General features: G+C 44.5%; 1 protein-coding gene across 2 annotated transcripts in view; it reads right to left on the bottom strand.

Annotated features, from left to right (window-relative positions):
• The window catches only part of CERS6 (ceramide synthase 6), a 217,561-nt gene extending 192,964 nt beyond the window's left edge, over nucleotides 1-24,597 (bottom strand). Inside the window, exon 1 of one of the 2 annotated variants that reach the window (XM_053264786.1) lies at nucleotides 23,921-24,597. In XM_053264786.1, coding sequence (XP_053120761.1) covers nucleotides 23,921-24,090 — 170 coding nt within the window. In that variant the 5' untranslated portion in view covers nucleotides 24,091-24,597. The remainder of the gene's footprint in view (nucleotides 1-23,920) is intronic. The other variant, XM_053264797.1, reaches the window with a different exon arrangement.
• Nucleotides 24,598-25,213: the final 616 nt, after the last annotated feature.

The raw sequence follows: 25,213 nt of genomic DNA, 5'->3' as shown, positions 1-25,213 counted from the left end.
TCCTGTCTGGGACTGAAATAACTCCACACGCACACGTCTGACTTCGGATGTGGGCGGGGGGGACATTTCTGGGGCCATGCTTGCAGCCTGATTGGAGGTGGCCTGGGTTCTTTGAACCCGTTCACCCAATGGTGGCTCCGCCCCTACCAAATACTTATTCTCAGGGGGCAAATGAAATAGAGGTGACAGGAGAGAACTAGAGCACAGTCTGCCCCTCTCCTTCTGGGGTGAAAAACTCCTATTCCTGAAGGGAAAGTAGAAGAAGTCTGCTGCTTATATCTGGTAGGGTTTTTTTTTTTTTTAGTGTTTAGTTCTTGGTTTTTAGCAGTTAACTTTTAATTCGAAACATTTAAAATTTGTAATTTTAAGTGTGGTTTTAGTCTGGTTTTTTTAACTCATTTAACTTTATTAATGTTATATTTTACATTGTATGTGTTTTGTTGATGTTCTGAGCCGCACTGAACAGTGTACTAGAGAGGCGGGGTATAATATCTTAAATACCAAGTCTTCCTGAAAACTACACTGGCTTATTGCTTCCGGGAAGTGGAAGCAGCCAGGGCTCTTCAAGCTTTATGACTGCACAATGCTTCTGGTTCTGCACCTACACCAAGGACAATGTGTACCAACCTGCATAGGGTCAAGGGACCTTTTCTTCACTTTATGTTGCCAATAAGGGCAGGAAATTTTACAGCCCTATCAGCCTGGTTATAAGTCTGTCTATATTGCCAGGTGGTATCGCATCACGCACCTTGGGAGATGTACTAGTGAAAACAGATAGGGCTGTGTGTTGACATTGCTACGTGCAACGATAGAGCCAGATGCTAAAAACACCACCACAAAAAACTAGGCCAGGACTTCCTGTTGTCACACACACGTACACTATTTATGGCTTTCAAGCATTCTCTCTATGATCAAATAACACACCAGATAATTGTAACTCAACAACTAACACGGCATGTAACTATAAATGCAAAAATGATAGGAAGTTATCAGTTGCAAGAGCAGAAACATGGAAGTTCAGCACTACAGCAACACAAATGGATACATATACTGAATAATGGCATATGTTGAAGAACAGGGAGAATATCCAACATGCAAGAGAGAGAGGGGTGTTTGTGTTGTGTGCGCGCGTGTATGTGCACTCTGCAGAGTTAGTTTCAACAACTGCCTGAACGCATCAAATGCACACCCTAAAATTTTCAAAAAAAATTCTAATTGAAAACAGTACATTTCCTGCATCTTTTTTGAAAAACCCAGGATTTACAACTCATAGCATACCATCTGCTATGCCCAGTAGATTGATAGAACTAGGTCAGCTCTTTTTCTAGTGGCTCTAGCCAATCTCAATCAATTTGCCTCAATCTTATTGAATTTTATTTGTTTTATTTTTAAAGTTCTCACATCAGATCTTCTTTTGCATGCAGATATTGGCATACATTGTTCCATACACATGTAGACAAGGAAGATTACCAACAGAGAAGCCAGATACCAGTAAGTCTTTCTAGTTCAAAAATCCTAATCCTGCCAGTCCTATTCTATTAACAAAAATGTTCACTACTAAGTGATCAACAGCAACATCACACATTGGGTGGAAGGACATGTCAGCAAAAAAAAATTGCTTTTTTAAACAGAGGTGTCAAAAACACAAAGACAGAAAGAGCAGATGTGTCCAATTAAATTCTTTTTAAGAAAATGAATTGCTAGCCTATTAAACACAAAAACTTCTGGACATTTGGCAAAGATCTAGAGATGATTTCTAGTATTGAGGGCCAGCTCACATCATTGTGGGTATATTTTGAATATATTTGTGGTTATGGGAAAGATTTGTGCAATTTCATACCTGAGAAAAGGTAACAGACTGCTCCCACCCACACACTACAAAAGAGCTTACATATACTCTTGAATCACAAAATGAAATGAAAAGTTCATTGGGTTTTGTTGCAGACACTGTTAAACAGTATCAGGATGTGAATCAGCACACTTAAGTCTCCCCATCCTCTGAGGGAAGCAACGTTTTATTCCTTTGTCCTATGGTGAAATTCTCTGCCCCAGGAGATGCAGCTGATCACATCTTTGGGTGTGTTAGGCATGAGATCCAAGTAATAACAAAGTGAGGAGGAGGAGGGCTTGCTGGGAGGGTGGGGTCTGTTCTTTTACCAGCAGAATTTCCCTTGCTTGAGCTGGGAAGTTGGTAGAGCTGGCCTGTCTCTCCCTTTGGCCTTGTGCCGCAGAGAAGAATCACTGCCTGCTGGATCCTGTACAGGCTCCAGCCACAGTTCTGATGGCCCTGACGAGCTGCTGCTGCATGGGGACCAGTCCCGGCAGCCGTGCTCCAGAAATCCACATGAGGGGTGTGGGGGCTTCTGGTTTTAAATAGACTAGGGCAAGCTGGAGGTGCAACCACCAGTGCAGGCTGCCAAAAGGGACCGGCCTTTGTTGGCGGCCTTCAGGGATGGGACCAACTTATTGTCTGGGACTGCTGGAAGGAAGACTCCTGCTCAATTCACGGTTGCCTAGTACTTAGTTAGGTCTGGTACAGGTATGTGTTTTGGGTTGAAAAGAGATGGGGAGATGGGGGATGACTCTGGGGCAGCTATTCAAGTGGTGGTGGGGAATCGAAGATATGGCATTGGTAGGCCAGTTACAGGGGAAGGGAATGCAGAAATTTAATTGCTGTTTCCCCTTCTAGCAGGCCTACCATTTCTTTAACCTCAGAGAGATTGCCAACCACCCACAGAACCTCACCTATAATGCCTCATTACTCTGTAATGCCAAGTCGGTTCAGAATAAATCTGAGGTAGTCTGTGAATTGATTATGGATGAAGGAGCCAACTTGGTATGTATCACGGAGAACTGGTCGGAAGAGGCTAGCAGTCCAGTTTGGTCCCAGCTTCTCCCAGAGGGTTACTCCACGGTGGAGCAGGTGAGAAGATGTGGGTGGGGAGGTAGGGTGTCTGTGGTCTACCAGAATGCCATCTCCCTTACCAGGATCCCTGTCAAAGTTTTGGCTTATATTGAATGTGTGTACCTAAGCCTAGAGACCAGAGATAGACTGGGACTTCTGCTGCTGTACTGATCACCCCGCTGCCCAGTGGAGTCCCTAATTGAGCTGACGGACCTAGTTGCTGAATTGGCTTCAGAGTGGCCCACTTCAATGTTCATTTTGGGACCGGATGGTCAGGAGCAGATCAAGGGATCATAACGGCCATAATGACTGTTGGCCTATCCCAACTGGTCTCTGGACCGACACATGATGCTGATCACATGCTCAATTTGGTCTTTTGCTCTGATCAGGGTGGTGTTCCATGGGTGGAGACTCCTGTCATCTCCCCCTTGTTATGGACGGATCATCATCAGGTTAAGGTAGAACTTACAGCCACAACCCACCTCTGCAGATTGGGCTGCCCAAGCGGGTTATTGGATCCAACAGGATTCCAAGCAGTCTTGGAAGGGTTTAGGGTTGGCTCTGCTAGTGACTCTGTCGATACTCTCATGCACACATGGAATAATGAACTCACTAGAGCAGTAGACACAATCGCTCCCAAGTGTCCTCTCTGACCTACTTTAAAAGACAGCCCCGTGATATTCAGGAGCTGAACTATGGGAGCTGAAGCAGCAAGGTAAATAGCTAGTGTGCAAGTGGAGGAAGACTTAGTGCAAGTCTTATCAGGCACAACACACAGTACATTCAAAGAGCTATACTCTGGCAGTGCGGCCAGCAAAGAAACAGTTCTTTTCTGCCTGCATTGCTACCACAAATTCACATCCAGCTAAGTTGTCTAGGGTTGTGAGGGGGCTAGTATGTACCACCACCACCCTTGAATTTAAACCTGGAACCATCAGTCACTCACTGTGACATTTTAAATGACTAGATTGGATCATTTTCAGTTTGTGACTCCTGAGGAGGTGGACAAACTGCTTCAGACTGTTCTCTTGACCCTTGCCCAACTTGGCTTATCTCATCTGGTGATCATATTATCAGAGATGGTCCGGTAACAGTCTGGTAAATATTATAAATGCTTCTCTGAGGAAGGATGGGATGCCTCCTTGTTTTAAAGAGGCTATTTTTAGACCGCCTTTGAAGAAACCTGCATTGGATCCCTCAGAGTTAGCTAACTGCAGACCTGTTTTTAATCTTCCATGGTTGGACAAGGTGGTTGAGCAGGTGGTGACCTCTCAGCGACAGGCAGTTTTGGATGATGTGGATTATCTAGACTCATTTCAAACTGGCTTTCGTGTGGGCTGTGGGGCAAAACTGCCTTGGTCAGCCTTATGGATGATCTCCAATAGATAGGGTGAGTATGAATCTGCTGATTCTTTTGGCTCTCTCTGCAACTTTTGCTATCGGCCATGGTATCCTTCGAGAACGCCTGAAGGACGTGGGATTGGGTGGCACTGTTTTACAGTGTTTCTGTTCCTACCTCTCTGGCAGATTCCAGAAGGTGTCACTTGGAAACTGTTGTTCTGCAAAGCAAGAACTAAAGTGTGAAGTTCTATAAATCTCCATACTGTCTGCAATGCTCTTTAATATCTACATGAAACCACTGGGAGAGATCATCAGGAGGTTTGGTGCTAGGTGTTATCAATATGCTGATGACACTCAGATCTATTTCTCCTTGTCAACCTCATCAGAATGTGGCATATCTTCCGTAAATGCCTGCCTGGAGGCGGTAATGGGCTGGATGAGGGATAACAAACTAAGGTTGAATCCAAATTAGACAGAGGTATTGACTCTGGGGGTGGGGGGGGACGACACCAGAGAGATTGTTTAGATCTGCCTGTTCTGGATGGGGTTACACACACCCTGAAATATCAGGTACGTATCTTGGGAGTGTTCTTCAACCCAAAGCTCTTCCTGGTTTCTCAGGCTGAGGCACTAACCAGGAGCGCTTTTTATCAGCTTCAACTGATATGTCAGCTACGCCCATTTCTGGAGGTAAATGACCTTAAGAACAGTACCAATTGTAGTTTGTATGCCGGTAATCTCCAGGCTTGACTACTGTAATGGACTTTACATGTGACTGCCTTTGTACGTAGTCAGGAAACTACAATTGGTACAGAATGCAGCAGCCAGATTGGTCTCCGGGACAACACTAAGGCCTCACATAACACCAATTTTAAAAGAACTGCACTGGCTGCCAATATGTTTCTGTATGAAATACAAAGTGTTGGTTATTATCTATAAAAGCCCTTAACGGCTTGGGCCCAGGGTTTTTAAGAGTATGACTTCTTTGTCGTGAACCCTGCTACCTGTTACAATTTTCTGGAGAGGTCCAGTTACACTTGCCACCAGCTCCTTTGTCTGTCGGTGACCTGGGACCAGGATTTCTCTGTGGCTGAGCCAGGGATTTGAGATACACTCCCCTCTGAAATAAGAGCATCTCCTTCTCTGCTTTTTTCAGGAAGACTCAAGGCTCACCTGTTCACGCAGGCTTTTAATTAGAATTTTAATAATTTGTTTTAATAACTGTTTTATGTTATTGTTTTTATTGTGTTTTGTGGATTTTAATCTGTGAATTTTTATATTGTTTTAAATTTTGTACACCACTAGAGATGTACATATCAGGCGGTATAAAAACATGATAAATAAATAAATAAATAAAACACTCATTTCATGAAAATGAGTATACTTGCAGATCAGTTTCCTAGTTATTCTCTGTTGCTCAGTACAGTTCTGTAGCTGATGATGATTGGTTTTAACTTTGTTTTTTAATTCTTGTATTGTTTTTTATATTTTGATTGTTAGTCACCCTGAATATCCCACTGGAGATGGAAGGTTGAGGAATATAAATAAGGTAAACTTGTGAGAGGTTTACCAAGTCAAATAGATACAGTATGAAACAAGTTAAGCATGTACAATTAAAATACCAATTCCCTCCCCAAACTAAATAGGGTGGGGAGACATCTCCATATTGGTTCAACATGTGACATTACCCAACCTTTAACAGAGGAGAAAGCAGATATTAGGTTTATTACACTTTATGGTCGCCAGGAGTAGACACTGACTCGACGGCACACTTTACCTTTAACTGGCTCCAAACTAGAGAATTGTTGCTCTTCACTTTCATTCACTAGTATCAAGTGTTATCCTAACAAGTAGAGATGAGCAAAATGATTCAAGCTTGAATCTTTTTGTGATTTACAGTGATTTGAACTCTAAATGAAACACCCTCAATATAAAGGGCCTGTTTTGGGTTCAAATCAAAAGGACCCCAAATCATGCTTGAATCGATTCACATTATTTGAGCACCATTTTGAGTCCTATTTCCCCCCACTACGGATTGTTTTTCTGGCACTGGCTTCCAATTGGTTTGAGATCTCCTTGCTTCTTGGTTGGCTTGTTGTCATTCCAATCAAGTGTTGTCATGGGAAACTGTGCCCCCATTGGCTGGGGTGAGGTCAAAGGAGGGAGTTTCAAAATGTATTTAAGGGGACTGTTGGCCAGAGAGAGCTCTTATAGTGCCTGTCTCTTGAAGAAGATGGGATTGGATCAGAGGCTACAGTAGCACTGAGAGCAGCAGAGTGGTGATAGTGTCTGGCCCAGGCTTGCCTGCCAGGCTCATTGGAGAGAGACACAGAGTGCCTGCTGGACTTATCTGTCTCTTTACTAAAGAGATAGTAAAGAGATAGCCTCATTGAGGGCTCCCTATGGCACCCCTACAGCTGATTTATTTATTATTATTTATTATTTTATTACATTTATTACATCCAAGGAGCCCAGAGCGGTGTACTACATACTTAAGTTTCTCGTCACAACAACCCTGTGAAGCAGGAGCTACAGGTGTGCAGTTTCCATTTTGGACTCTGAACTCACAGGATCATGGGCTCAGCACTGGTTTACATAGGTTGACTCTCAAGGGTAAGTCACTTAGCGGCTAGCATGGAGGACGGTAATGAACACGTGAACATTTGAGGTGCAATGGGGTTATCCTGTGAATCGTCTAACCTATTTGGACCAAGTTTGCTATAGATGTAGGGACACATAGGGACAAGTCAAAATCATAGTTTGTAATGATGTCATCCACCCTGATTCAAGATGGCAGACACATGAATGTTTAAGGTGCAAGTGGGAACTGATTTGGACCAAATTTGGTACAGTTGTACCAACTTTTATATTTGTCAACGGAAGGTTTCTTTCAGAAATCTTGCAAGCTTCTTCAAGAAAGGGACGTAGATGAGAATGAATTATACACATAGAGATAGGGATACCTCAAACACATAGTCTGTGATGATGAAATCCACTCTGATTCAAGATGGTGGAAGGAGAACGTTTGAGGTGCAAGCGGGCTAACTTGTGAACTGCCTAACCAATTTAGACCAAATTTAATTCAGTTGTAGGGATAGTACGAAAGGAAAGGAAAGTATGCAGATTAGTTCTTACTGGAACAACTTGTTGTTTACCCTGTTGGTGCCATTCATTAGACACCTCACAGGATGCAACAATAGTCACTAGCTTAAATGGTCTGAAAAAGGAATTAAGATAAAGTTCATTGTGTATCAGAGACTATTGGCCACAATAGTCTAATGTAACCCCTGGGTCCAGAGGTAGCATGCCTCTGAAGACCAGTTGTGGGAGACAAAATGTGAGAGGGCTATTGCTTCATGGCTTGTTAGCTTCTCAAGCATTTGGCTGGCTGGCCACTATAGAAAGCAGGATACTAGACACAATTAGCCCTTGGTCTGATTCAGCAGACCTCTTCTTAGGTACTGTACTATGATGAGATCAGCAATTAATTACAGTTGATAGAAACAAAATACCACAAACATGACATAATTATACTGTCCGAAAGAACACAGAGGCATTTCCTCCCCCACCCCACAGCCACATCAGCCATTGAATGATGTTAAATATCTAACTATATTCACCTTTTTTTACATTTTAAAACCAATTGAGCCATCTAATAATGTGTAACTCCGGAGTGCTTGCTGGGGACAGTCTTTTCACATCTGTGGAAATGGGCACAGCTTCTTCATTTTTGTCTTTTTGCGCTATTACCTTTTGAACTTAAGGTATCCAGTCCTGCAGCTTTTAATGGATTTCCACCCCATCCAAGGTAATATAACCTCTGAAAAAGCTCCAGACTATACTCCCTGACCCACTTCCTTTAAACCTCCATCAGTACGAGCACATGTTTCAAGGTATTAGAAATTTGAAAAGTAAAACTTCACATTGATGAAATAGTTCAACCAGTTGCCCTGCCACATAGACGTATTCCTTTCCATATTAGGAAACTTGTTGAAGAAGAGTTGAGACATTTGGAGGAACATCAAGCGTGTGGATGGCCCTACACCATGAGGTCTCTCCCAAAGTTGTTGCCCAAAAACCTAAACAGCCAGGCAAAAATCAGGATGTGTGTGACATGCACCTACCCAATTGAGCCATCAATTGGGAGAAACACATTACTTTCACTGTGAATGACATCATTGCTGATCTTAATGGAACCAAATTTTTCTCCAAGCTTGATCCCGGATATTTCAACTCACGTGGGCCTTTGCTGCTACAAACGCCTCCGTTTTAGCATTTCTCCTGCTGTGAACTTCTGGAGCACGCTAGTCCTGTTGGCATGGGTGCTGTCCTCACACAAGTAGATCAACATAACCATATTTCTACCTTAGTATATGCTAGCGAAGCTCTTTCATCCACAGAACAATGGTATTCTCCAACAGAGCAGGAGGCACTTGCAATTGGCTGGGCATGTTCTCAATTTCACTTATACATTTATGGTTGTCCTTTCACAGTCATAACTGATCACAAGCCTCTGGAACCCATGTTTAACAATGCATCCTTTCAACCTCCAGTGCGTATTGAACTCTGGATGCGTAAATTTCAGGGATAGGACTACAGGGTCATTTATTACTCAGGTAAAGATAATCCAGCTGATTACTTTTCCAGACATCCTATCTCCAGCCAAGCTTCTGATCATGATGCTACAACCAAGGCAGAGGCACATGTCAACTTTCTTCTCTCCCATGCAGTTCCGAAGGCTCTCTCTTTGCAGGAGATAGACTACTACACGTGAAGCTTTGTAGGTGGGTTTGCCATCGTGACTGGACAGGACAAAATGTCACACTTGTTATAATAGCAACAATATAGTTTAATTTGCCTGGCAAAAGTCATTACTTTTCATCTTTTTGTAATCTATCAACAACTTTTCATCCTCACAAAATTGTGCAAAGGATCTTAGGGCTCTACTTAGCCCTACGACAGACCATGAAAGGATGTCCATATAGTCGGCATATGGAAGCAGTGATATATGCCTATCAGCTAACTTGGACAGCTAGAACGCCTTTTTTTGTCAATGTGTTGTACCACTGAGTTTATACAGTAATTAAATAATAATTGGGCAAGCACACATCCTTGTTTGACTCTTCTTATTGTAGGAATTGGATCAGTTAATAGACCTTGTATGCCACATCTGACTCTCAATTTGGTATTACTATGTAGCTTGTATATCAGCAGTAAGAGTCTTTTGTCGACGTTAGTTGCCAATAATTTCTTCCATAGTCTCTCTTTAGGAATAGAATCAAAAGCAGACTTTAGATCTACAAAAGCTGCATGAAGTGAGATCTGAAAAACCATAGGCATACTTCTCCACTAGGTGTTGCAAAAGTAACACTTGAACCATGGCAGATCTTCCTAGCTTGAATCCTGCTTGTTCTTCAGCTAGATTTTCTTCCATCCAATCATAAAACCTCCCAACTAGAAGGTTTGCTAACTACATTCAAAAGGCTGATCAGGCGATAGCTGGCGAGATATTTCCTTTGCCCTTTGTTATAGATTGGGACAACAATTGCCATGCCCCAGTCTTGCAGAATGTAGGTGGATTTATCAATATATGTAAAGAGCACTGCCAGTACTGGTGCCTATTAGTCAATTAATATTGAAATACCTCAGCAGGGATAGAATCACAACCAGGGGCTTTGTTTCTTTTCAGCTATCCAATTAATTGTTTCATCCCTCCAACAGATACAGGTGGCCAGTTTGGAAATAGCAATATGGTTGGCTCTATCTCTAGGGTCATATGGTCCATTGCATCACTTTGTTGCACATAAAGTGAGCTTCTCAGGCAACCGTAGATATGACATTCCAATTTACTGCCCGATCTTTGTGTCACACTACGTCAGAAGGTGCGAGTCTTTAGATATTACGTTCTCTATCTATTGCTGCCAGTGTTCTTTAGTTGCCTCCCTTAAATCTAAAAGTAATAGTTTGTATTAGCTTTTTGTTTTTAACAGCAAAGCTTGTGCATTTGTGGCATCTATATTTTTCCTATAATGCCCATAGGAGCTAATGAGGTCTTATTTGGCCAGTATGCACTCCTGATCGAACCATGGTTTTGATCTTAGACCCCCTGATTGACTATTCCACACTTCCTTATTCATGCTGTTTGTTAATGAGACTCTACAGAAGTACATCCTCCCCTTTCATGCAAAGGAGACACATGCATGTGAGGTGAAGGAATGTCATGTGAAATAATGATACAATCCTGGTTCCATGCAACATCTGAACAAGGTCACCAAGTCAAACTACCAGTCCATTCTACTAAATACTCTCTATACCAGGCCTGCTCAACTTTGGCCTCCCAGATGTTTTTGGACAACAACTCCCAAAATCCCCAGCCACAGTGGGCAATAGCCAGGAATTATGAGAGTTGTAGGCCAACATCTTTATTTATGAGAGCCAGCGTGGTGTAGTGGTTAGAGTGCTGGACTAGGACCAGGGAGTTCAAATCCCCATTCAGCCATGATACTAGCTGGGTGACTCTGGGCCAGTCACTTCTCTCTCAGTCTAGCCTACTTCACAGGGTTGTTGTGAAAAGAGAAACTCAAGTATGCAGTACCCTGCTCTGGGCTCCTTGGAGGAAGAGTGGGATATAAATGTATAATAATAATAATAATAATAATAATAATAGCAAAAGTCAAAAAATCCACCACAAACAGCAAGTGCCGCCTTTGTAAAGAAGCAGATGAAACCGTGGACCACCTAATCAGCTGTTGTAAAAAGATCGCACAGACTGACTACAAACAAAGGCATGACAAAGTAGCAGGGATGATACACTGGAACATCTGCAAAAAATACAAGCTACCTGTAGCCAAACATTGGTGGGACCATAAAATTGAAAAAGTTGAAGAAAATGAAGATGTAAAAATATTAAGGGACTTCCGACTACAAACAGACAAACATCTGCCACACAATACACCAGATATAACTGTAGTTGAGAAGAAAGAAAAACAAGTTAAAATAATCGACATAGCAGTACCAGGGGGTAGCAGAATAGAAGAAAAAGAAATAGAAAAAAAAATCACAGAATACAAAGATCTACAAATGGAAATTGAAAGGCTGTGGCAGAAAAAGACCAAAATAATCCCAGTGGTAACTGGCGCCCTGGGTGCAGTTCCAAAAGACCTTGAAGAGCACCTCAACACCATAGGGGCCACAGAAATCACCATCAGCCAATTACAAAAAGCAACCTTACTGGGAACAGCCTATATTCTGCGACGATATCTATAACAGCAACAACACTGACAATAAAATTCAGCCATCCCAGGTCCTTGGGAAGGACTCGATGTCTGTATAAAACAAACCAGTCAATAACACCTGTCTGACTGTGTAAATAAATAATAATAATAATTTATCTCTCTCCTCCTTTATTCAGTGTATATGCTGAACACATACTGAGAGAAGCTGGATTGGAAGAAGATTAGTGTGGTTTTAAAGTTGAAGGAAGAAATATCAATAACCTGCGCTGCACTGATGACACCACTCTGATAGCTGAGAGTGTGGATGATCTGCAAGCTCTAGTAATGAAAGTCAAGGAGCACCGTGAAAAAATGAGACTACAACTAAATGTAAAGACTAAACTAATGACAACAGGTACAGCAACCAGCCTCAGAATTGACAATGAAGACATTGAAGTGGTAGAAAGCTTCTGCCTTTTAGGATCGACTGTCAACAGTAAAGAAGTCAGCAGTCAAGAAATACACCGCAAACTAGCACTTGGTAGGGTAGCAATGAAGGCCTTGGAAAGGATATTTAGATGGTGAGACATGTCTACACCTACAAAGATTAGAATCGTTCAGACAATGGTTTTCCCCATGACACAGTATGGATGCAAAAGCTGGACTTTTGAAGAAGCAAGATAGAAAAAGCATTGACACTTTTGAACTTTGGTGCTGGAGAAGACTTTTGAGGATACCATGGACAGCCAGGAAAACAAACAAATGGATCATAGAACAAATCAATCCAGAATTTTCACTCGAGGCACAAATGACCAGGCTCAAATTATCATACTTCGGACATATTATGCGAAGATCCAGCTCCCTTGAGAAATCCATAATGCTGGGGAAAGTTGAAGGAGAGAGAAGGAGAGGATGACCAGCAGCAAGGTGGATGGACTCGATCATGACAGCAATGAATGCACCACTGAGAGACCTTAAAGGCCAAGCTGAAGACAGATTATCTTGGAGAGAATCTATCTATGTATTCGATAATAGCTGACACTGACTTGACAGCACTTAATCAATCAATCAGGCCAACATCTGCAGGAGGGCCGAAGTTGAACAGCCCTGGTCTATACTAACTAACAGAGGCTCTCCAGGGTTTCAAGCAGGAGTCTTTCCCAGACCTACTTGGAGGTGCTACGGATTGAAGACCTTCTGAATGCAGAGCAGGTCTGCTTTTAATTTGCTTAATTGTTTTACTCTTTTTATGAAGTTTATTGCTGGTGTTTTATATTGTTTGAAACTGAATTTGTAAGCTTGTTGTGGTGGAACTAATAATAATTTAAATAAATCCGTATGGAATCTATTTTATAATATTCAGCCTTTCACAGTAATAAAGATGCCATAATGTAGGAGCTTACATGTTTACATAAAGAGAGAAGTTTTTCCTGATTTTTCTTCCAAAAGGAAAAAGCAGTACTGCTAATAAAGTCTTGCAAGCTTTACACATTATGCCAAAATAGATTAGAACCTTGTTTTGTTTAACACAGGTAAGGCACAAGTGTTATATCAGGGACAAAAAAAAATTACACAGGTTGCAATCCTATACAGGAGGCCCTTGATATTTGCTGGGGTTCCATTCCATGGCTATACCTCTACAGTCATTTCCGGCACCTCCGACCTGCGGATATGCAGTCGACGTGTTTCCCACCCCTTCTTTTCCCCCACATATGCCAAGATCAAGTGTCTTTTACCCGACTGCAGATAATGAATCAGCGGATATCAAGGTTTCCTTCTATGTGTTTGTCTGCAAGTAAACCCCTTTCAAAACAAATTGTGCTCATTTTTTAGCTGATATGCATAGGATTGTGCTGTCAGTGGTCTGAGGAGTAGGTCCTATAAAGATTAATGGCTATGTATGTGTCATAGCTCATCTGCAAAAGCCAGTCCTGAGAATCAGCAGGTAAGACATGGGAGGCTGCCGATAAACGTGGGAAACTGGCAGAAATCCAACCCTCCACACGCACAAGCAGTCAAGGAAGTGCTGTTCCATTTTCTCATATACACAAGTGACACAAACAGTAAGCCAATACACTGTGCTGCTAACAGCACACTTCTAAGAGTCTTGTGAAATCTGTATTTAAGACATCGCCATTTTTCTAATTCTTTGAGTAACATTACTGTAATGCACTGTCTGCTTACTCTAGTGGAAATGTTTTACAGGTTTCTTTTATTAAAATGAAGACATGTTGCTTAAAGATAGTTGCCTGAACAAGTTAAAGAGGCAAGTGCAGTTTTAATTAAACTTTGGACCAGGACAGACAAGAGCAAGGTAATTCAAAACTCAAGCTGAAGTTTCACCACCGGCTAACTGTTCTTCCATCCTGAACAACAACTGCTGTGCTTCTCTACTGCTGTTCACAGGGCACCATATGAAACACCCCAGCATAATATCTTTCAGAACTAACCCATAAAATACACAAAGAGGAAAACAGATAGAAAAGATGGTAAAGATGGAAACAAAGGTTTTTTGTTCTGGGCACAGTCAAGCACACTCTCTACACAGAATAAGTAATGTAGCAATTTTAAAAGGTGAGTTTGGGTCTTTTATTGTCCAGATATGGACTTTTAGGGCATTCAGGATTTCCCGATAGGACTGGGATGCCCAAGGGCAACAAGGGAGTGAAAGGCAACGATGGAATGAAGGAAGAGTGAGAGGCAGAAAATAAGCAACAGTAAATAAAATAAAGTCTTAGACAGAACATAGCAGCTCCCTCTGCTGGCTACCAGAAGCCCACATGTGCCGCCACCCACCCACCCACTGGTTTTTGAGCCCTTAGCAGATACGGCAGGCTTTTCTGGTACAGGTCTCCCAAGGCAGCTCTCCCTCTCCCCTACATGGTCCACAATGTAGATTTAAGAACACAAAACCCAACAGTGGTGGGGAGGGGAGATTTGGAAAGTTGGAGTGAACAAGATGTGGGCAAGAAAGAATTTAAGCATCCTCTTCTCTGCTTCAAATTTTCATTTCCTAATGCAGATTTTGTTTTGGTTTTAGAAAAGAAAAACAGAGAGAGTGTGTGTGTGCGCATGCGCACACACACACGGGTCACATTCAGTTAGCACAGGAGAGATGTGATTGACTTGCGTGTGTCTGTGTCTGTGTGTGTATGAGTGTGAAATGTAGGCTTGATTTTTGATTGCATCTGTATTGTTGCAGAATGGAGGCTTAACCCTTTCCCCACATTCCATTTCTGCAATCAAGTATCACACCCCACACCACCACTCTTTCCCATCCATGCATTCTCATAGCTCTATCTCACACAGGCAAACAGGCAACTTGGGTGTGTGTATGTGTGTGCATGCGTGCGCATGCCTGCATGAAAAAATGGCCTATAGGAGAGGGATTAAGCGCCCTTTCCCTCAGCATCACTGCTGCAATCAGCTTTTCAGCCCACAAGTCTGCATTTCCCATATTAAATACACATACACACACCCCAGGAAACTGGTCACATATCTTGCAGCACTGCATGTAGTTTGGCCCTTAATTCAAAACAAAACAATGCAATCAAATTATTTTTTATTTTATTATTTTATTTAATGCGATTTCTATATCTCCCTTCCAAAAATGGCTCAGGGTGGTTTACACAAACGCACAAACAAATAAATAAGATGGATCCCTGTCCCCAAAGGGCTCATAATCATAAAAGAAACCTAAGATATACACCAGCAACAGTCAATGGAGGTACTGCGCTGGGGGTGGAGAGGGCCAGTTACTCTCCCCCTGCTAAATCAAGAGAATCACCACGTTAAAAGGTGCCTCTTTGCCAAGTAAGCAGGGGTATTAGCAGGGCTTACTGATTGTAAAAGCAATATATATGAACAATGTGAAGTTCAAATATAGTTGTTGCACTCTTTTCTATAAACTTTGGATTTAAGAAGGATTATGTTCTTCAGAAGAAAATATCTGGCCTGACCATCCTTGCAAACATAAGCAGAGAATCAGGTAAGTCAGGTTGTTCAGTTTGAATATGCCACATTGAAAATGCATTTGTTCTTTATCAGTGATGAACAAGAGAGGATTATAGGATTTGAATGAACAAGGGAAGAGTAAGCGAATTGCTACATTCCATATAGGTAATACCAGCAAACTGTAGGGAGCAAAACATTTGTTTGGTAGACTGGAAAGGAAGGCACTCAAAGTAAATGTCACCTCCTGACCAGGTTGTGTGTGAGAGAGAGAATATAAAAGACCAGGTTTAGAGTTTATTAACGCTATATTAGCATTAGCCCTATTCTGTGGCTCTTGTGCATTACTTAGTCCCCAAATGTTTGAGGGTTGTGTGTTGTTGTTGTTGCTTTTAAAGCACTGTGTGTTATTATCCCATCTCACAGGTGGGTCATGGTCCTCATGGATCCTTCCCCTTTGTAAGAAAGCACTCATGAGAACAGCAACTTGCCAGCAAGTCCTCCAAAGAGGATGCATGTTGTCATGACGGACAAGTAGTGCTGAGAAGAACATCCATAGTCACAGCCCTCAAGACAACGTCCAAAAGTAAGCAGAGGAGCTCCAGGGGTGGTGGTGCTGGTGGGAGGGGGAGATCCCTGTAGGGATTTTGAGCTGGTGAAAAATTCAGTTGCCACCCACCCAGAAGGGCCAGTATCAGCAGGAAGACCACCCGTGGACAGAAAACAGGACAAGGCTGGCAGCAGCACCAGCATTATCTACTTCAGCTGTGGCAAGTAGACCTGCCCTGCGTGCCCCCTTGGGCCATCAGCCTCAAGCAAGCACAACTTGAAGTCGGGTGGTTGAGGCTACCAAGCCGGCAGAGGTCTGCAAACAGTCCATCAGTCTCCCAGAAAAAAATTCCCCTTGCCAGAGCACTCATTCCACCCATTTCTCTCTGCTGCTCTGAAGAGGGGGATTTTTTCAAGTTATGATTGGAAAGGGTGCGCAGAATGTGTTTTTTAAAAAAAGAAAAGAAAGAAGAAAACTGAACAGGCAGCAGTGAACATGATAAGGCTCCCCCGAAGCCTCTTTATTGTATATAGAAGGAACGGTAAGACGTTTCTCCAAGAACTTCATTGCAGATGAGAGTGAGGGGACAGTGAAGGTAATACGGGGGGGGGGTACACACCATCATTTTGCTGCACCAGGTGAGTCAATAGCACTACTGACTCACACCTAAAAGTTGCCAGTGTGGTGGAAGCTCTAAAAATTGCTAAAGAACACAAACACACACAAAAACAGCACCTTAAAAAGAAAAAATACAGGGAGAATGCAGGACCATTTCCTGGATTCTCAGGAACAAACAGTATCCATACTGGAGAAAAAGACTAGCACGGAAGTACCTGCAGACAGGCTACAGTGGTCTTCAATGTCTAGGAAAGCAAATTGCCAATGAAAAGATATTCTTGCTGCACAAAACCTTCAACTCATTTGGATGGTTGACATTTATCAAGCATGAATTCTTAGGGTTAGTATTTCAGCAACAAGATATACACTATCTGGACCTAAAAACAAACTACAGGTGAAACTCGGAAAATTAGAATATCATGCAAAAGTCCATTAATTTCAGTAATGCAAATTAAAAGGTGAAACTGATATATGAGACAGACGCATTACATGCAAAGCGAGATAAGTCAAGCCTTAATTTGTTATAATTGTGATGATCATGGCGTACAGCTCCTGAAAACCCCAAATCCACAATCCCAGAAAATTAGAATATTACATGGAACCAAGAAGACAAGGATTGTAGAATAGAACAATATCGGACCTCCGAAAAGTATACAGTGTACTGTGCTTGATGGGCCAGCAAACTCACCTGACCTGACCCCATAGAGAATCTATGGGGCATTGCCAAGAGAAGGATGAGAGACATGAGACCAAACAATGCAGAATTGCTGAAGGCCGCTAATGAAGCATCCTGGTCTTCCATAACACCTCATCAGTGCCACAGGCTGATAGCATCCATGCCACACCGCATTGAGGCAGTAATTGCTGCAAAAGGGGCCCAAACCAAGTACTGGATACATATGCATGCTTATACTTTTCAGAGGTCCGATATTGTTCTATTCTACAATCCTTGTCTTCTTGGTGTTTTCAGTTACGTATTATGGCAAGTAGACATTTGTATTACTCATGTCTTTTCAAAACAAAATTGATCCGTTGCATTTGTGCCCTGCATATATCACTTTGGGGAAACTGACTCCTCACTTCAGCAGTTAACAGATTGCCAACCCAACCCTCACTTTTTTCTGTAGCAAATTTTTTTCAAATGTCAGAGACCAAGTAAACCAACAGAGTTTCTTAGCAATGAGACTAAGACATCTTACTTAACATTTATTTATTTATTTGTTTATTTTCCATTAAAACAATCCCAAGGCGGTTTACACAAAAATTATGAACAAGACTATAAAAATGACAATTAAAATATTAAGCTAAAATATAAAACAAATCTGATTAAAAAGATTTCAAATACAAGCATAAATAGCAATAGCAATAGCAATAGCACTTACATTTATATACCGCTCTACAGCTGGAAGCTCTCTAAGCGGTTTACAATGATTTAGGATATTGCCCCCAACATTCTGGGTACTCATTTTACCGACCTCGGAAGGATGGAAGGCTGAGTCAACCTTGAGCCCTTGGTCAGGATCGAACTTGCAACCTTCTGGTTACAGGGCGGCAGTTTTACCACTGCGCCACCAGGGGCTCAGTGGTAAAAACTGTACAAAATAAATAAAATAATAAAAACTGTACAAAATACAAAGGAGCAACAGTAGAGACCATCATATAAAAGCCTGGATAAAAAGCCAAGATTTAACACGCTTTCTAAAAACTGTGATGGAGACCGAGGAGCAAATAGCCACCGGGAGAGCATTCCAGAATCTGGGGGCAGCAACAGAGACGGCCCTATCCTGCATGCACAACAACCGAGCCTCCTTCATTGTCGCACCTGAAGCAGAGCCCCCTCAGATGACCTCGTCAAGTGGGCAGCAACCTTTGGGAGCAGGTGGTCTCTAAGGTGTCCCGGGCCCAAACCGTTAATGCTTTAAAGGTCAAAAACAGCATTTTTGGACCCGGAAACAAACTGGAATTGGACCCGGAAACAAACTGGTAGCCAGTGCAGCTCTTTCAAAATGGGTGCGATGTGCTCCCACCGGGCAGCTCCAGATAAAACCCTAGCTGCCACATTTTGCACTAGCTGCAGTTTCCAGATATTCTTCAAGGGCAGCCCAATGCAGAGCGTGTTACAGTAATACAGCCATGACGTGACTAAGGCATAGGTAACTATGGCCAGATCTGCCTTCTTGAGAAAGGGACACAGCTGGCGCACTAGCCAACTTCCAAAAGCAGAGCCGGGTCCAGTAACACCACCAAGCTGCATACTTGCTCTTTCAAGGGGAGTGCATCCTCATCCTGAACCAGTAAATCTCCTCATCCCGATTGGCTCTCCTACTGACCAACATTACCTCCGTCTTGTCCGGATTAAGTCTCAGTTTATTAGCCCACATCCAACCCATCATGGCCTCCAGCCCCTGATTCAGGGCATCCACCACCTCCCTAGGATCAGGTGACAAGGAGAGATAGAGCTGAGTGTCATCTGCATATTGCTGACAACTCAGTGCAAGTCCCCGGGTGACCTCTCCCAGCGGTTTAATATAGATATTAAACAGCATGGGGGACAAAACCAAACCCTGCATGACCCCACAGGCCAATGGCCATGGACCCAAGCAATAGTCCCCCAGCACCACCTTCTGGATCCTCCCCCCAAGAAAGGACCGGAGCCACTCCAATGCAGTACCTCCAATTCCCATACTCAAGAGGTGGTCCAGGAGGATACCATGGTTGATGGTATCGAACTCAGCTGAGAGGTCCAGCAGAACCAACAGGGACGCATCCTCCTGTCCAGTCCCCGGCGTAGGTCATCCACTAGAACGACCAAGGCAGTTTCAGTCTCATATCCGGGGAGGAAGCCAGATTGAGAAGGGTCCAGATAATCCGTATCATCCAAGACCCTCTACAGCTGGGATGCCACCACACGCTCTATCACCTTGCCCAAAAAGGGCAGGTTAGAGACAGGTCTATAGTTGTCCGGGTTGGAGGGATCAAGGGAGGACTTTTTAAATAATGGTCTTACCATCGCCTCCTTGAGGCACGATGGCATCCTGCCCTCCCTTAATGAAGAATTAATTATCACCTCCAACCATCTGCCTGTACCCTCCCTGGCTGCTTTTATTAGCCATGAATTGCAAGGGTCAAGAGCACACAATGTCACCCTCACACTGCCCAGGATCTTATCCACATGCTCAGGCTGCACCAACTGAAAAGAATCCAACACAATAGGACCAGATGGTACCAGAGGCACGTCTGCCAAAACTGCCAAAACTCTGGAGTCCAAATCAGCACAGATGAGAGCAACTTTGTCTGCAAAGTGACACACAAATTGATCACAATGGGCTGTAGATGATTCCTCCCCAATTACCTGGGGGGATGTGTGCAGCAATGTATTTGCTACATGAAACAGCTCCACTGGTCTGCACTGAGCAGTTGCAATGGAGGTGGATAAAAAGCATTTCTTTGCCGCCGCCACCACGGAGTAGTTCCTAAAATGGGCTCTAGCCCATGTTTGGTCAGATTCGTCACAACTCTTCCTCCAGCGTAGTTTCAGCCATTGCCCAAATTGTTTTATTGCCCTAAGCTCCGAGGAAAACCAAGGAGCCAAACGGGCTCCACCAAGCCGGAGAGGACGTTTAGGAGCAACCGTGTCAACAGCCTGGGCTGTCTCTCCATTCCAGAGATTCACCAGGGCCTCGACAGGGTCACCAGCTCTGGACACTGGAAACTCCCTGAGTGCCGTCTGGAAACTAAGCAGATCCATAAGCCTCTGGGGGCGGAACTTTATTATTATTATTTATTATTATTATTACATTTTTGTCCCGCTTTTCCTCCAAGGCAGGGGCGTGGCAAGGTTGTAGTGGGCCCAGAGACAAGATTTTAAAATGGCACCCCCACCTCACTGAAGCTCAGCTCATGAAGTAAAGAAATCTTAAATGAGGCTGAATAGTGGTAACAAAAAGCATAGTAAAATTTATCTATCTATCTCACATATGTGCCACAACAGGAACATAGGAACATAGGAAACTGCCATATACTGAGTCAGACCATTGGTCTAGCTAGCTCAGTATTGTCTTCACAGACTGGCAGGGGCTTCTCCAAGGTTGCAGGCAGGAATCTCTCTCAGCCCTATCTTGGAGATGCTGCCAGGGAGGGAACTTGGAACCTTCTGCTCTTCCCAGAGCAGCAGCATCCCCTGAGGGGAATATCTTGCAGTGCTCAGACATCAAGTCTCCCATTCAGATGCAACCAGGGCAGACCCTGCTTAGCTAAGGGGACAAGTCATGCTTGCTACCACAAGACCAGCTCTCCTCTCCTGAATAGAACATCATCCTACATTATTTTTTTAAAGGTTTTGTAAATTGTGGACGATGCAAGTCATTTAATGGTACTAGAGAAAGATATGCTGTTCTGGTAGCTCCAGGTCTTAACACTCACATCAGTTTCAGAGGATGAATACAACTGAAAGAAGCCCAGGTGGATGCATGGCTGGGGGAGTCCAGGGGCGTAACAACCATTAGGCAAGGGGAGACGGCTGCCTGGGGGCCCCCAAGCCTCGAGGGGCCCCCCAGAGGCAAGTCACATGTGAAGTGAGTGTGTGTGTATCAGCGAGGGGCCCATTTTAAAAAATTTTCTCGGGGCCCACTCCAACCTCGTTACGCCCCTGGGGGAGTCAGTCATGTGACTTGCCTCTGGGGCCCCCCAAGGCAGTGGGCCCCGAGACAACTGTCTCCCCTTGCCCTATTATAGTTACGCCCCTGCTCCAAGGAGCCCAGAGCGGTGTACTACATACTTAGGTTTCTCCTCACAACAACCCTGTGAAGTAGGTTAGGCTGAGAGAGAAGTGACTGGCCCAGAGTCACCCAGCTAGTATCATGGCTGAATGGGGATTTGAACTCAGGTCTCCCCAGTCCTAGTCCAGCACTCTAGCCACTACACCACGCTGGCTCCATTCTAATTGGTCCACCACCCCTGCAGAGGACAGACGAAGCAGTCAAACTAAGCCCACCAGATGATCTGTCCATGACAAGGGAGATATTTCAAACTCCCCCACCTCCAGATCATTTATTCCCCAGTCGGCAAAAACCAGATCCAAAGTATGTCCTGCCATGTGGGTACAGCCCAAAACCAGCTTAGACAGGCCCATGGAGGCCATTAGAACTTAAGAACGTAAGAACAGCCCTGCTGGATCAGGCCCAAGGCCCATCTAGTCCAGCATCCTGTTTCACACAGTGGCCCAACAGATGCCACTGGAAGCCTATAGCAGGAGTTGAGGGCATGCCTTCTCTCCTGCTGTTACTCCCCTGCAACTGGTACTCCGAGGCATCCTGCCTTTGAGACTGGAGGTGGCCTATAGCCCTCCAACTGCTGATAGACTTCTCCTCCATGAAGTTATCCAAGCCCCTTTTAAAGCCATCCAGGTTGTTGGCTGTCACTACATCTTGTGGCAGAGAATTCCACAAGTGGATTATGCGTTGTGTGAAAGATCCTGAACTGCACCTACTGGGGGGGAGGGGGCTCAGCATGGACATTGAAATCCCCCAAGACAATAAGTTTGGGGGAACCCAAGGCCACCTCCAAGACTACCCCCACCAGCTCAGGTAGGGAGACTGAAGAGCAGTGGGGTGGTCGGTACACCAGCAGAATCCCCAGCCTATCTCGGAGGCCCACCCTCAGGGACAAACACTCAAAATTCTGAGATTGCCTGACTGGGCACCTGGAAATAGGAAAGCTCTCTCGATAGATGGCTGCAACATCCCCTCCCCGACCCTCCAGGTGGGGCTGCTGCATGATCAGGGAACCTGGAGGACAGAGCTGAGAGAGACCAACCCCACCCAGCTCATCCAACCAGGTCTCAGTCACACATACCAGGTCAGCATGCTCATCCACAATCAAATCGTGGATGAGAGATGTTTTAGCGTTAACTGATCTGGCATTCAACAGCAGCACCCTAATCCTCGAAGGAGTGTTCTCAGAGCTCCCTGGGGCCACAGGGTTGGGAGGAGAGCTGGAAAAGGAACAGGCCTCAATTGCCTGGACTGTTTTCCCCTGTAATGGCCTACCCAACTTCCACCACCACACCTCCCTCTGCCCGCTGCCTGTGATATTGCTGCCCCCACACCATCCCCACTTTTCTGCTCTCCCAGACAAATCTCCTCAGACCGACCAACCACAGCTCCTCTGTTTAATAAAAACCAGGACCAGGACTCATGAAGTCAAACTCTTGTGCTGGCTTCGTGAAGGGAAAATGCAAGGAAGGTCTTCTGAGGCCCCAGGCAGCTCGCCCCACAGCTGAGAGCCACAAGGATGAGAACACTTGGCCCAGCCTGCTCTTTGTAGCAGCAGCAGCCCCACAGATGACACACCTGGAGCAAGGTGGGGCAGAGGCAAACACCAGAGTCAGTGCCTCATCCAAGCTGTTCTCTCTTCCTTCTAATTAAGACATCTGATCAAGAACATCAAGAGCATCTGACTATTTTGTTTTGTGTAATGATCCTATCTTCCTTTTGTCCAAGCACTACAAGCTCTGTCATTATGCAAGTTACCCTTAAAAAAAAAAAAAGACACAGGACATTTTCACTCAGATGTTCTACACAGAATGATGCCTTGGGAATTATTTAGGACATAGTTTGAGCACACTAAGACCACAACTTATTCTGAATGCTGCAGCTCAGGTTTAGAAAATGTGAACTAGAGTCCAACTATCCCTGAGAATGTGCAGAGTGTCTTACTGGATAACCGTGATGCTAGACATCAGGGCTTTAAAGTAGAAGGGCCTAGGTTCCCTACAGGCTTGATCGAACCCTAATCTTTTTTTTAAGAAAGGAAGCAATGAGGCAATTCAAAGGAAGTTTGATTGAGTCAGACACCACCCATCAGATACTAGCAAGGCTGCCAGGTGAATACCAGTATGCAGTCGCACTGTACATTACAAAGTCGCCTGCCCCGATAGCACCAGTTGGGAGAAGGATGGACGGAAGGAAAATAAGGTAGTCGAAAAGCTAACCCAGAAGCCTCTCTAGCAAAATGAGGAAAGCCTTCTCTTTGTGCATACATGAATTGTATTACAGTCTCCAAAACCCACGAACGAACTAGATCGACCAAGGCTGCTTTCAGGAAGCCACATTTCCCCCCCTTTGCTCTTCAGAGAAGTTTAATCTGTCACCCCACAATCCCATAAGGTTCAATCATGGGTTATAAGCTCCGAGCCCTCTTTGCCCCCCGCCAAAAAAAAAAAAAAGACCTCCACAGACGAGAGAGATACCAAGCGGGTTGGCAGTTATTTGAACGGGAAGAGCAAAACCTTCCACTGGGGGCGGCAAGAGGGATGGAGAGAAAGACTTCGCCTAGTCTCACCTTTCGAAGACCATGCGGATCATGAAAATGCAGAAGGCCAGCGGGAAGGCTAGATAGAGTTCCTCCGTCTGAGGGAAGGTGGCTTCCTCAGTGTTCTTCAGATCCGCCCAGGTGACATTGGGGGGCAGCCAGAACCTCTCATTCCAGAACCAGGCGAGGATCCCTGCCATCTTTGCTTTGTCTGGCTCGGGCTTCCTCTCCCCCGTTCCTCCTCCTCCTCTTCTGGCGGCGGCGGCGGCGGCGGCTGCTGCTGCTGCGAAAGATGCTGGACCGCGTGTGTCTATGCGCGCGCGCGCCGGGCTAATATGCCTCGATCCTGGAGCAGCGCCAACCACCGCTGCTGATGCCTCTACAAACCCCTCCTTCAGCAGTAGCAGCAGCCAAGCCAGGCTGTCCCCGCCCAGTCCTCCAGCGTGACACGGCCCTCCCTGGAGGCTTTGCCTACAAAGCACTGGGAGGGAAAGGGCCGCCTCGCCTGTCACAAGGTACTTCGAGAGTCGCCCCCTGATTGGCTTCCAGGAGTGTCAGCCAGCTGGAAGCACGCAAGGTTTACGTTCCCCCCCGCCCCGCCGCCGCTGCCGTGCTGCTCCATCGGGTTCTGTTCAGTTCTTGCCCTTCGCTTTGAATGGTGCTTATTACAAACCCATTTAAAGGCTCCGAAGTGTCCCGGCTTGGTCGGCCTCCCTTTGTGCTCAGAGTGGATCCTTCTGGGTGGGTTAAAAAAGAAAGAAAAAAGATTTAGTGTTTTGAATCGTAAAAGAAGCGACCTACCCTCAGAGCCCTGCAAGTGATCATCCAACTCGCTAGAGACAGAGAAAGCTGCAGTTTTGTTACTCAGGCTTTTGGTGGTGGTATAATCATCCTCATTCTACTGCAGGGTTGTCACTTCGTTGCCCAGCCAGATAGGTCAAACTGTTAGAAGGGGCGAGATGGCAGGGCAAAAGCAAGGTATTTTATTTATTTAACCTAATCTAGCCCTCTAGTCATACTCTTACTAAATAATGGTATGGGAAGGACCGTATTGAATACATCTCTTGTATTCATTAGACGATTATTTTAACTTTCTTTCAAAATATATGTGCTGCCCTTCTTAATTGCCTCTCTCAGGCAAACAAAATATTGTAATAACCTCATAAGAGCTTTGCTGGATCAGGCCCGAGGCCTATCTAGCCCAGCATCCTGTTTCCCACAGTGGCCCTCCAGATGTGTCTGTTCCCACAGGCATGCCTTCTCTCTTGCTGTCGCTCCCCTGTAGCTGGTAAGGATTGAACCTGGGACCATCTACATGCAAAG

Source organism: Hemicordylus capensis, chromosome 1 (assembly GCF_027244095.1).
Source record: "Hemicordylus capensis ecotype Gifberg chromosome 1, rHemCap1.1.pri, whole genome shotgun sequence".
NCBI classification, from domain to species: Eukaryota; Metazoa; Chordata; class Lepidosauria; order Squamata; family Cordylidae; genus Hemicordylus; species Hemicordylus capensis.
The sequence above is the reverse complement of the archived record's forward strand: the minus strand, read 5'-3'. Positions and strand labels throughout refer to the sequence as shown.